This window comes from Nothoprocta perdicaria, unplaced genomic scaffold (genome assembly GCF_003342845.1).
Source record: "Nothoprocta perdicaria isolate Ctin4 unplaced genomic scaffold, notPer1 scaffold_287, whole genome shotgun sequence".
Classification (NCBI taxonomy): domain Eukaryota; kingdom Metazoa; phylum Chordata; class Aves; order Tinamiformes; family Tinamidae; genus Nothoprocta; species Nothoprocta perdicaria.
Genome location: NW_020455518.1, coordinates 266,429 through 279,154, shown reverse-complemented (window position 1 = coordinate 279,154; position 12,726 = coordinate 266,429). Strand labels below are relative to the sequence as shown.

The 12,726-nt window shown below is 63.2% G+C and overlaps 1 protein-coding gene across 1 annotated transcript; it reads left to right on the top strand.

The window, feature by feature from the left end:
- The first annotated feature begins 321 nt into the window (after positions 1-321).
- Positions 322-12,345, top strand: TRAIP (TRAF interacting protein). Its single transcript, XM_026041535.1, has 14 exons — positions 322-381; positions 829-912; positions 3,232-3,271; positions 5,520-5,647; positions 6,447-6,541; positions 7,000-7,113; positions 7,628-7,715; positions 8,090-8,179; positions 8,390-8,478; positions 9,059-9,214; positions 9,369-9,417; positions 9,929-10,054; positions 10,486-10,536; positions 11,224-12,345. The coding sequence occupies exons 1-14, from the start codon at positions 322-324 to the stop codon at positions 11,335-11,337; spliced, it is 1,284 nt and encodes a 427-aa protein (XP_025897320.1). The 3' UTR covers positions 11,338-12,345.
- The last annotated feature ends 381 nt before the right edge of the window (positions 12,346-12,726 follow it).

The following is a 12,726-nucleotide window of genomic DNA, read 5'->3' as shown; positions in this document are numbered from 1 at the left end:
CTGGTGAGCGGCGGCGCGCGGGGCCGCGCGCGGCCCGGCCCGTTCGCGCCGTCACGCGCCGCCTCCCTCCCCGCAGCCTCGCGCGCTGGTTCGACACGGCGCCCAGCCGCACGTGCCCGCAGTGCCGCATCCAGGTACCGCCCGCGGGACCGGGGGGTCCCCGGGGGGCTCCCGCCTCTGGCCTGAGGGCAACAAGTGCCGGCTGGCGAAGGAGGCGGCCGGGAAGGGGCTGGAGCGCAGCCGGGACCCCAGGACGTGGGATTTGGGAATGCGGGATGTGGGGTTTGGGAATGCGGGATGTGGGGTTTGGGACCCCGGGACATGGGGCACAAGGGACCTGGGATATGGGGTTTGGGAATGCGGGATGTGGGGTTTGGGAATGTGGGACGTGGGGTTTGGGATCCCGGGACATGGGGCACAAGGGACCTGGGATATGGGGTTTGGGAATGCGGGACGTGGGGTTTGGGACCCCAGGATGTGGGGCACAAAGGACCCGGGATGTGGGGTTCGGCATCCCGGGATGTGGGGTGCATGGAAGCAACACTCCCCGGAGACCTCCGCATCCCAGGGCTCCCTCCGCGCTCCCGTTTTCCTCCCTTCTCCTCGGCCCCGGTTCCTGGCCCCGCTTGCTGGTTCCCTGGGCTCTCCCGTGCCCGGGTCGCTTAGACCAGGGCCACCTAGACCAGCCGGGCTTAGACCAGTCGCGCTTAAACTGGCGGCCCTTAAGCCCCGAGCTGGGGCTGCGGAGGGGCGCGGCGCGGGGCCCTGGGCGCGCAGGGAACGGGCGCCCGCGCGGAGCCCCCCTGAGCGGGCGCGTGCCGCGCGCAGGTCAGCAGGAAGCTCATCATCCACAAGCTGTTCTTCGACGTGGCCGCCGAGGAGCGCGCCGCGCCCGACGCCGAGAGCCTCCAGGTACGTGGCGGGGAGCGGGGGGGCGGAGGAGGCCCGGCTTTCCCAGCAGGGATTGGGAAGCGGATCCCAACAACCCGTCCTGGCCCGGGAGCAGGGGACCCTGCTCCCGTGGGGATGAGGCTGGAGCTGTTGGATGGGGACCCTGCTCTGTGCGGGGCTCCCTCCGTCCCCTCGCGTTCCCGGGGCCTGGATCCTCGGGTGCCGCCGCTGGCTCTTCCCAAAGGGAACGCGAGCCGCGCTGACCTCGCTCTCACGGGACGCTTGTCCCCTCTTGCGTTTGCAAGCGGCATGTGCAGCAATTACCATAATTAGCATCGCCATGGCAACCGCTATATGTACATCCTATGTTTTTTTAAGACGGAGCGAGCCCGAGCGCGGCGGCGGGCGCCTTGGGAGGCGGGATGAGCCGAGCGCAGCGCTCGGATCCGTCCCCGCAGCAGGAGCGCCCCGGGAATGGGTGAAAACCTCCCTGGGAAAGGATCGGGATGCCGGGTCCGCCTCCCTAATGGGAAAGAGCCAGCTCTTCTCCTTGGAAGGAGCTCTTCTCCTTGCTGGAGCAGGGCTGCTCCGTGCCCGGCTCGCCCGTGCAGCACCTTAGGAACGACCGTCGTGGCGAGGCTCAACCCCCATCTCCCCGAGGGGGGACGCCTTCCAAAGGGTCCACGTCCTCCTCTGCCACGTCTTCAGGATGCACAAGTGCTTAATTATCTTCCAGACAGGAGGTTTCCTGCCACTTTTGCTTCAACTCCGTGATATTTTGGGTCAACAGCGTGCTGGCCGCTCTGCTTCCCCTGCCAGGCGTCAGTTATCCCTAAATCATTGGAGAATCGCGGGTCAGGGGCCGAGGGCTCTCGTGACATCTCCCTCTCGGGAGGCTTTTCCTGGTGCTGAGCCTTTCTTTAGCCTTGTGTCCCTCCTAAACGTGGTCCGCGCTCATGGGAATAATCCCCACGCTGGGCGAGCAGGAGCGGAGACGGTTGCGGGGTCTAACAGCGGAGTGGGGCTCGCGCGGAGCTGTGAGCGTGAGGGCCTTTGTGCCAGGGCCGTGAGGAGGCTCTGCCTGCCAGAGAAGAGGTAGGAGGAAGAGGATTCCTGCGGATCGTTTTCCCAGGAAGGGTAGAAACCTTCCGGAACAGCTGCCCGTGCTCAGGATGTGTCCTGCAAACCCCCCGGCCTCGTGATGGGGGCTGCCGGAGGGGAGCCGGAGCTTCCCCTGCACCGGAGCGGGGAAACGGGAACGCGCTGGGGTGCAGGATGAGGGATTTCAGCTTTAGTTGATGCAGCTGCTCACGGAAGCGCAGGATTTCTTCCCCACGACGCTAATTAGCCCATCTCGCGAGCCCGTTAATCGTCAGGCTCCGAGGAAGCGCCTTGCCGGGACGCTCCCTGCGGCAGGGTTGGTTCTGCCGCTGCCCCTGGGGGCAAATCCCGCGTTCCCACCCCCGTGCCCGTGGCAGGAACGCGGCTCCGCTCGGATCCCGCAGCCGCTGGATCCGCGCGGCTCTGCCTGCTCCGCGTGGCTCTTCGCTGGCGTTTTATTGTGGGTTTATTCCTCCGCAGTCCCTGCCCGCTTCCCTCTGCAGCTCCTGGAGGCGTCGTCGGCGTTTTGCTCGTCGCCTTTCCTCTCTTTCCCTCCAGAGATGGAGGGCGCCTTCGTTTTCCTGACCCTCTCTCCGCCTTCCCTGCATTTCCTTTGGCTCTCGGCCAGCGCTGACAACTCCTATTCCTACGTTATCCATAATTTAAGCAGGGGCCCGTTTGCTCCCGCTTTAAGGACGACGATGGAAGCAGCTGCTCCTCCCCAGGCCCCCGTGGCGCTCGGGAGACGTCAACGCTGCCCGAGTCGGCTACGGATTCATTTATTGGCGACCTGTTAGTGCCCGGGAGCTGTCAGCTCCTATCAGCGCCCAGGGCTGCGGCGACTTGGCGCCCAACAGGCTGCAACTCGGTGCCCCTGCACTCGCCCTGCTGCCTTTTGGGGTGTTTGAAGCAGAAATCTTGGTTCCCCCCACCCTGCACCCCGTTTCAACGCAGCCCGCTGCTGCTGCTCAGCCTCGAGCATGGCCCCGGCCCCGCTTTACTGCCTTGTTTAGGTAAACCAGGGCCTGAATTCCTCCTGCGTGGTTTCCCGAGCGCCTTCCGAAATGATCTAGCCGCAGCGGGATGAGCGGCGGCGTGAGAAGCGCGAGGCTCACGGGGCGAAGGCGAGCCGCTCGCCCGCCGCGTGCCCGGTGCCCGCGGAGCGGCGCGCCGCGTCCCGCACGGGCAGCGTCCCACGGAGGGGCGGCCGCGCTCACGGCGCTCCCTGTTGCTTTGCAGAACGAGCTGGACAAGACCAAGGCTCAGCTCGCCCTGAGAGGTGAGTGGCAGCCGCCCGCGGGGCGCCCCGGGAACGAGGGCCTCCCTGCAGACCCGGCCGCTCCGGAACCGAGCACTCTGAAACCGGGAACTGCTTGGCTGGAGCAGCTCTAGCCCCTCCTAAAGCTAAACAGCAGCCTGCAGGGTGCTTGCTTGGCTGTGCTACGCTCCGGGTACACTAATTCTGAGCTCTGACCTCTCCTAAAGCTAAACAGCAGCCTGCAGGGTGGTTACTTGGCCCTGCTGGGCTCCATGTACCCTAATTGCGAGCTCTAAGCCCTCCTAAAGCCAGACAGCAGCCTGCAGGGTGGTTGCTTGGCCCTGCTGTGTGCTCTGGGTATCCTAATTCTGAGCTCTGACCTCTCCTAAAGTTAAACAGCAGAGTGCACGGCTGTTGCTTGGCCCTGCTGCACTCTCTATACCCTAGTTCTGAGCTCTGGCCCTTCCTAAAGCCGGACAGCAGCCTGCGGGGTGGTTGCTTGGCCCTGCTGCACTCGATATACCCTAGTTCTGAGCTCTAACCTCTCCTAAACGGCAGCCTGCAGGGTGCTTGCTCGGCCCTGCTGCGCTCCGTGTTCCCCTAATGGCGAGCTCCGAACGTGCTCCCGCTGGAAACCGCCTGCGCTCTGCCCCTGGGCAAGGGCAGCTGTGGGGCCCTCTCCTTGCTCCTGATGCAGGAGGCGACTCCGAGCTCTCCCGCGTGTCGCAGGGCCCCGCGTGCCGCTCCGGGAGCAGACGGAGCTCGCTGCGCGCGTGCGGATGCGCCCGCTTCCCTCTCCGCAGCTTTAATTTTAGAGGGTTGGCGGAGGGAGGCAGGGAAAGCAAAAGCCCTGGAGACTTGTCGATGGGTTTTGAGCACCGTCTGTAGGCAGCCTGTCATCAGCCCATGAGTCATGAGCCGCGCGAGGGAAATGTCAGCGTGAGTGACAGGAATCCGGAGCCGGGCGCGAGCTGGGGGGGAAGGAATGTGGGGGCTCCCCCGCGCCCCGAGAGCCGCCGCTCCTCTGCCTTCCCCGCGGCCACGGGCGGCGGGACTCGCTCCCCAGCCCCGGGAGCGGCGTCGGAAGCCCCTTCCCTCGCTGGCTTTCGGGATTTGGGAGCCAGCCAGCTCTTGTGGGGAAGGTGGCTGGGAGGCTTGCTAGGATTTTATCCAAGAAAAAACTGCCTGGAGGCCTGCTCGTCTTCTCGGCTCCTGGTGAGTAGAGGCTGGGCTTGGCGCTCGCTGTCCCGGGAAGGGAGAAGCTGCTTCCCACCTCCTGCCTCCTTTTGCTGCGGCCGCTCTGCTCTCTGGTGGCTCCCGAGTGGAAATTCTCCCCTCCAAGAGATTGGCTGCTCCGTGGAGGCACCGGTAACTGCCGCTGTCTCAGCGGCTCCCAAAGGGCCCTGGAGGCTGGAGCTCCGTGGGAGCTGGAAGCAGCACGGAGACGTTGGGCCCCCGCTCCCACCTCTGGGCAGCTGGGGACAGGAGGAGGAGAATCCCCAACTTTCCTGGTGGCGCCGGGGTCCCTGCGTCCCGGGGAGCATCCCCAGGCTGGGCTGCCTCACGTGGGGAAGGGCTGTTGGGTGGATGGAGAAGAGAGTTTCCCAAGGCAGCAATCCCTGTGCGGGACCGTTTCCTCTGCCTGCATGTTCCTCCTTTGCCTCGCTCCTGCATGTTCCTCCCTCGCTGAGGTCCTGCCCGGCTCCGTCGGTGCCGCTCACACTTCCGATTGGAAACGGGGCGGCCCGGGGGGCAAAGGGGCCGAGGGAGCCTTAGGGAAGGCGGCAGCCGAGGCCTCTCCTCTGCTCTTAGTGCTCGGCTGCTTCCCGACGCTCACGGCACGTGGGGCTCCCCTTGGTGCCGGGTGCTCCCTTGGGACTGCCAGCCCCGACACCGGCAGTCGGCTGTTCCTCGTGTCCCACCAAACTGAATCCGGGGTTTCCTGGATCCTTGGTGCTCCGAGGCGCGAGCCCCGTGCCTGGTGGGAGGGGAAAGGGGCAGCCGGGACAGCACGACTTGGCCTTGGGCTCCCGGGAGCTCCCGGCGCTCCTGCTGCGGCAACGGCTCCGGGTGCCCGCGCCGGCTCTGCCTCTCCCTGCTTCGGGACACGTGGGCGTTGGGATGCGCCGGGCGAAGCTGTCCCAGGAAACTGGTTATCCCTGCTGGAGAACGAAGCAGGCGCTGAGCTCGGCCCCTGGGGCTGCAGCCAGCAGCGCCTCTCGTGCCGAGGCCCTCATGCGTGGGGCTCGGGACTCCCTTTGTTTTCCAGAGAAAGAGAAGCGGGAATGCCAAGACCTCGTGGACGGGCTAAGGGACACCCTGGACGTGCGCAATGCCACCATAGAGTCGCTGCAGAAGGTGCTGGCCGAGACGGAGATGCTCTGTTCCTCCCTCAAGGTACCTGGTGGCCTGGCGCGGAGCCCCGGAGCTGGGAAAGTTGGGATGTGGTGCTGGGGGCGATGCCGTTGCGGGGCCCTGGAGCTGGGGGAGTTGGGATGCGGTGCTGGGAGCGATGCCAGGGCGGAGCCCCGGAGCTGGGCGAGTTGGGATGCGGTGCTGGGAGCAATGCTGGCGTGGAGCCCCGGAGCTGAGGGAGTTGGGATGCGGTGCTGGGAGCAATGCTGGCGTGGAGCCCCGGAGCTGAGGGAGTTGGGATGCGGTGCCGGGGGTCTTTCCTGCCGGCCGCTTCCCACCGCGCCACATCCCCTGGCAGGAGGCGGATAACGATCCTTCGGCTTCGGGGCGAAAGAGGAGCTTAATATTAGACCTTAAGAAGCTTTAGTCTGAGCAGCCTTTTCCCGTGGAGCGAGTGCTGTGTGAAAAGCAGGCGCGGAGCCTCTCGTGTGAAAGGGGCTAATTCGGGCAGGGTTCTGAGCTCGGCCCAACTGAGGGGCGCTCTCGATGCCCCCCATTCCTTGCAGAGCTGGAAGGAAGGGTGATGCCGGGGCGGAGCTGGAGCAGGGTGAGGAGAGCGCCCCGGCGTGTGTCCTCTTTGGCTGAGCTCTTGTGCAGCGTTTCTGCGGGTGCTCTTAGCGGCTACGGGCTGCCGTTAATAGGAGGCTGAAGCACAAGACGTGCTGTGGGGACCTTGTTTGTAAAAGGCAAACGGGTCCCGAGGATGGAGTAAGTGGGAGCCCCCGATGGCTCCCTGCTTCTCTCGAAGCCCTCCTGACGCTCTGCGCTCGCTCCCCTGCAGAAGCAGATGAAATTCCTGGAGCAGCAGCAGGAGGACACCCGAAGCTCCAAGGAAGAGGCCCGGCGCCTGCGGAACAAGCTGCGGAGCATGGAGCGGTGAGACGCGCGGGGCCCCGCGTCCCGGCCGCGCCGCCTCTCCCCTCCTCGGAGCGTCCCGCTGCGCCCCGGGCATCACCCAGCCCCGGGGTCCCGTCAGGCTTGGGAATGGCCTGGCTCCTGCTGCTGCCTCCTTGTTTTCCCTGGAGAGCAGCCTGGCTTCATGTCCAGGCCCCCCAGCACAGCCCTGTCCAACCAGGGAGGCCGCCAGGGCACAGCCCGAACGCATTCCTGTGTGTATAGATAGATATTTATATAGCACGTATACATATACATATGTATTTGGGTGCAGCGTGTGTGTACGGCTCCCTGCTGTCCACCTAGCTCTGCTCTTCCCCAGCAAAACACCCCTGGTGCTGTTGCCTGCGGCCTCCTGCCGCCATTCCGGGTGCTCCCGGCCCGTTCCCGGCCCGCTCCCGACTTGCCGCTTGGCTGGGGGGCGGGAAAATCTTTTGCAGGATCGAAGCGCTGCTTCAGGGCCAGCGGCCCGAGGTGGAGGAGATGATCCGCGACATGGGCGTGGGGCAGGCGGCCGTGGAGCAGCTGGCCGTCTACTGCGTCTCCCTGAAAAAGTAGGTGCTCCGGGCTCGGTCTCCCTGAAAAAGTAGGTGCTCCGGGCTCGGCAGAGCCGCCTCGTGTCCTGCTGGACGTGCCCGGAGAGGCCTCCCGTGGCTGGAGGTGCCACGAGCGAGGGCAGCTCCGCTGCTCTTCCCCCTGTCGCTGCGGTGCCGCTCGAGCCGCCACGGGAACGGCTCCTCTCCATGCTGTGCGTGTGCAGGGCTGCTCTGTCCATCTCCTTTTCCTCTGGCAACGGGGATAGCTCTGGATTCGGATTCCATCCGAGTCCTTCCAGGCGCTTGGGTGCGATATCCTCTGCAGGTTGATTTATTTTGCCCAGTGGAGGGGGATGTTTGAGACCCCGCTTGGCAGCAGTTCTCACGGCTCTGTTCTCCACGAGCTGCTCATGCTCGGGGTGTTTGCCCAGTGGCTTTGCAGTCGCAGAGCTCCCAAACAAGGGAGGACTGGGATGTTCTGGGATGTTCTCCCTTGCAAACACAGCACGCCTCTCTTGTGCTCCCTTGGCAGGGAATATGAAAACCTGAAGGAGGCCCGGAAGACGTCCAGCGAGGCAGCGGAGAAGCTGAAAAAGGAAGTGTTCTCTGTCGGCAGCAAGGTAGGAGAGGACAAGGGTCGCAAGGCAGCCCTGTGTGAAGATCCCAGCCCGGCTCTGGGCCTGCTCCTGGCTCCAGCTTTGTCCAGAGGCTGGGAGCTGCTGCCCGGCGTTAGGCTGTGGAAAGCCGCCGCGCGGGGCAGAAACGCTTGGGAGCTCTTGGAGACGCCTGTGTTAAGCAGCCCTGGGGATCCCTCTGCAGGCAGCCGGAGGAAAGGGCTGGCCAGGGGCTCCCTGCATGGCAGAGCTGGTCAGGGGCTGTTTTGGGGGGTAAAAGCGGGCGCTGGGGCAAAGTGGGGACGGTGGCGGGTGCCGCAGAGCTGTGCGGCATGTGTTGTGACCAGCCCTGTGCTCCTCGGGGGGTGCTTGCTGTGCAGCTGCAGAAAACGCTCTCGGAGCTGGAGAAGACAAAGGAGGAGCTAAAAAGCACCCAGAAGGATCTGAAGAATGCGGATAAGGAGATCCTGGTGAGCGCATCGCCGCTGCTCGGGCTGCAGTAACTGGCAGCCGGCCACGGCCTGCAGCTGCCGAGCCCGGAGCCAGGCTCTGGTTGCCTCGGCTCACCCAGGCCCCCTTCCCTCCGTCTCCCTCGACTTGCCCCTGGCTGCGTCACAGAGGGGGCAAAAGTATCTGCTGCAGAACCTCTTCTCACCGTCTGCTTTCCCTCTTGCCGCCAGAGCTTGAAGAAGAAGATAGAAATCCTGCAGGATACTCTGAAAGTGCCCTCTGTCACCAGAGAGACCCTGAGCAGACTGGTCTTTGAAAGGTTGGTGAAGTCCATCCAGAGGCACACACACAGGTGCACAGTAAGAGGTCAATTTAACCAGGAGAATTAACCAGTGCAGGACAATTGAACCAGGTCGTGCTAGGATGCTCTGGCCTGGCAGGCATCACGGTAGCACGGCTGCTTGTGTCCTTCTTGTTTCTCCTGTTGCCAGCAAGGTGGTTTCTGCAAAGAAGGGTATATTTTTGAGGGTTTGGGTTGGGAAGGGATGGAAGAAAGAGCTAAGTTTGCCAACCCCTGCTCTAGCAGCTGTGTCCTGCCAGGAAACTGCTCCTCTGGGTGCCTCATGCTTGTGCCTCCCTTCTAGGGAGCGTGCCCTGGAGTTTGGGGAGCAGAGGGTTGTGCCGGGCAGAGGATCCCAGCCTGATCTTTCCTGATCCTCCCTTTCTGGGAGCCCGTGCTCGCACCAGTGCAGCAGGCTGGGTTGTGCACGCTGAGCAGCAGCGCGTCGCTGCCCTTCCCACTGCTGCTGTGGGGCTTAACGGAGCTTGTACCTCTGTCCCCATCTGTGGGGTGGCTGCTGGTGGCCCTCTGCCAGCGCGTGCTTTGTGTGTCCCTGCAGCCCCGCGCCCGTGGAGCTGCGGCAGCCGAAGCTCCACCGCCCGGCCCACAGCGAGGAGATCGATCTGGATGCCACGTTCGATGTGGGCACCCCTGAGCCTCAGCCCTGCCGATCCCTTCCCAGCCCAGCGAAAAGACAGAAGCTGGAGAAAAAGCCGTGAGTTGTCTCTCCTCTTGGTGTGTGGTCAAACAGATGTCCCGTGTGATCCCCCGTTGCTCCAAAGCTGCTGTGAGATGAGCTCGCTGGGAGATCAGCTTCCTGCTCGCTTGGGCAGCAAAGCTCTGCTGACTTGTCCCTCGGTCTCTTCCAGGCCTCCTGTGGTAAATCTGTCCAAGAAAATTCTGAAGGAAACAGTGGAGGTAAAAAGGCTGCTGTTTTCTGCAGTGGTTCTGAATTTGGCTGTCAGTTGGCTGGGAAACAACTTGCCCGTGAAGGTGCAGCCACTGCAGACCGGGCACCCGTGGGGCCTCAGAACGGCCTCCAAGGAGCTTTGCTTGAGGAGCTCCTGGAAATGGTTTATTGCTGGGTCGGAGGGGCCTTCTGGAATTCCTCGGGAGAAGGAGGATGGGGAGAGCTGTGTCCGTGCAGATTATCCTTGCCGAATGCACGGGGTGGGGTCTGTCTGGGGGCTGCTCTGCCAGGCTGGCCGGGTGCTTCTTCCCTCCCTCCCTTCCTAGCAGGGAGTCCCAGGGGGAGGTCTGAAGCTAGGAAGGGAAGGAAGGAAGGAAGGAAGGAAGGAAGCACCACAGCTTGAGCCGCGGGACAGGAGTAACTAACTGTTCACGTCGCTGCCTGCATCCTTAATGCTGCTTGTACCTGAATCCGAGTCCTCAAATCCCGCTGGCCTTTCCGCTTTGTCTTGTGGGACAGAACTGGGCGGACGACTTGGAGGACGAGGCCCTGCAGGGGCTGCTGCCGGCCTTCGTCCGGAACTCGGTCCTCTCCAAGAAGGCGCCCTCGGGCAGCCTGCTGCCTCCCCGCAAGCACGTGGGCGCTGTGAGTACGAGGGCGTCCCCGGGGAGCCGCCGCGCGCCCCTGTCCCGCCGGGCCGCTCACGGAGCAGGAGCGGCACCTGGAAGACGAAGCCCGGGTGCCACTCGGCTCCTTCCCGCCCCTGTGGGAAGCTCCAGGGAGGGCAGATGCTCGGGCCCCTCTCTGGCAGCAATTAGGTGACTCTCTGTGTCCTGCTGCTCCACCTCCCCGGAGCGCTGGGCGTTTTCCTGGCGTGCCTCAGTCGCAGGCACCAAATTCTAATCCTTGCTGCTGCCTGGAAGGCTCAGCCCGCTCCGGGAAATGCCGACGTATCCTAGCTCTGCTCGTACCCTTGGGTGGGTGGGTTTTTTGCTTGCTCTGTGGTTGTTTCCCCTCCACTCAGGTGAGGGCATTGTGCAAGTGCCCAAACGCATCCATTTCTCCCTCTCTCCTAGGTGAGGGTGGGCTACGACGGCCTGGGAGGCAGAACCAAGTTCATACAGCCCGTATCCTTCCCTGCGGCCAGCACGGATCGGTGTCCGCGTTGAACTTGAGGCTTCCAAACTCCTTTGGGTCCCGGCGCTGTTTTGAGGTGGTTTTGCCTTTTGTTTCAGCCTCCTGGGTCTCCGGAAAGTCATGACCGCCTTGGGGGGGCTTGGGTTTCTGCAGCCCCCTCCTCACTTGTGGGCCCAGAGGTCTCCCATGTGTGGGACACCTGAGCCAGAGGTGCCACTGGCCTCCCAGTTGCCGCAAGCAGTGACGGGCTGGGAGCTTTCCCAGCATAGAGAGGTTTTCCTGCCCCTTTTGCCTCGGAAGAGGATCCGCGAGGTGCCGCGCGGGTTACAGGCGAGCGGCTGCTCCGGTGGCAGCTCTGTGCTGCAGCCTGGGGCTTCCCCAGCACCTCGAAATACGGCCCTGAGACACCTCGAAATACGGATGGAGATGCACAGACATTGAGATCGGTGCCTATATTTTATACTCGGAGATGGCATGGAAGTGGAGAATGCTCCTGGGCTCCTGGGGCTGGAATACACCCAAGCTCCTGTGTATAGGGAGCAAAGCCCCAGGCCTTGCTTTTCCTGCTGGGAGCTCGTTCTTGGTGGGAACATCGCTGGGTTCTGCGATCCTGGAGGGGAGTCCTGGCTTGCTCCCGTTTTCCCTGCTCTTCCCCTCCTTGACGCTTGCACCTTCAGACCAACCTCACGGAAATCCGCCCGGCGGCCGTGAGGAGCAAGAGGAAGAACGTGTCCAGGCCGGCACCCGCCTCCAGCAGCAGCCAGCCCAAACTGGATGCCTTCCTGCAGTGAGAGGCCACGTCCTTCCCGCGGGAGGCCACGGGAGCTGCTCAGCAAGGGGGCATGGGGCTGGACACGAAGCCCCCGTGCTGCCCAGTGAGTGGACAGGCTGCCCTGGGGAGAACCCCCGCGAGAGCCAGGCTCTGGTTAGTGTTAGGACTGATTTCATGCCTCTCCTTACCCGAGCGTGTTTCTTCCCTGGGGTTTTTCTCACCGTGTGGCCTGCTCAAAGCTCCCCTGTTGCTGCTGCTGTTGGGCGCTGCTTGAGTGCAGTGGCAGGGAAGGCTCCCGACGTGTCCGTCTGGAGCCTCCAATGCAGCATTTAGGAGCTGGGAGCAGAGAGGAGACACCCTGACCCGCGCTCTGCCTGCTGTGGATGATTCCAAGACGAGACTTCCCACAGGAAAAACAGTTCTCCGCTTTTCCCTAAGTTGCTCCTCCTAAATGAATCACACTCCAGAAGAGCAGTCTGCTCCTCTCCCCACATCAGCCTGGATGCCTTTGGAGGAGGCTGGGGACGGCTCTGGGAGGAGGTGGCATTCGCTGCCCTCTTCCAAACGAGGCTTTTCCACCAGGAACAGCAGTCCCGCTCCGTATTGTACATTTGTTGGCAAATTAATTGCCTTCCCTCTGCTGCAGCCTGGGCGTGGGGAGCCCCGCGGCTCCTCCTCGCCCTGCTCTGGGATGTGGGAGTCTCCCGTGTTCTTCCAGACTTGGGGCTTTGTGCACTGGGGTGATCCCCGCTGCCTCCTTCGGAAGTGGGAACATCGGTGTGCTGTTGTGAGCCCTGTTTTTGTAGGATTTCTAGTTTTAAGTGTGAGTTTCTTCTCTTGGAACCAGCCTGCCGAGTGATTTCAGGGTTAGAAAAACATCAGCCTGATGCTTTTGAGCTTCAGGCTGAGGCTGAGAGGGCTGAGGCTGGACCTGTCTCATGTTCCCCAGCTCCCCTCTCGCCCTGTGGCTCTAGGAGCCACAGCCCTTGGATCTGGGCTTGGAAGTGACCGAGGTGCCATGCTAGGAAATCCCATACCCTACAAATCTGGGGCATCCCTGAATTCCAGCTGCCGCCGGCTGGGAGCCTCAGCGCCCGTGTTGGCTGAAACTCGCGTTTCTTTAAGGAATAAAATACATTATTTGCACCTTTGTGAACAGCCTCCCTGTTGCAGCTTCGCTTCGAGGGCCCGTGTTCCTGCTCCGAGTTCCCCCTCACTGCCCTCCGGGGTGGCTCCAGTGCTCGATGCTCCTGCTCCACGTGCACGTCTCCCTGTCCCACCGGGGCCTGGTGACCAGCCTCAAAACCCAGAGGAGAACCAGGCCAGAGGTGCCGTCTCAGGGGCAACATCAGAAGCACTTTCTATTTCTGTGGAATTTAAGGTGAGGCCAGACCTAGTTTTGCGTTTA

What these genes read in the sequence shown, in the direction of transcription:
- TRAIP (XM_026041535.1), top strand. Translation starts at nt 322, where the DNA reads ATGGGGCACAAGGGACCTGGGATATGGGGTTTGGGAATGCGGGATGTG. An exon ending in GGGATGTGGGGTTTGGGAAT is followed by an intron (nt 382 to 828) that starts GTGGGACGTGGG and finishes TGCCGCGCGCAG; the next exon opens with GTCAGCAGGAAGCTCATCAT. An exon ending in AAGCTGCGGAGCATGGAGCG is followed by an intron (nt 6,542 to 6,999) that starts GTGAGACGCGCG and finishes AATCTTTTGCAG; the next exon opens with GATCGAAGCGCTGCTTCAGG.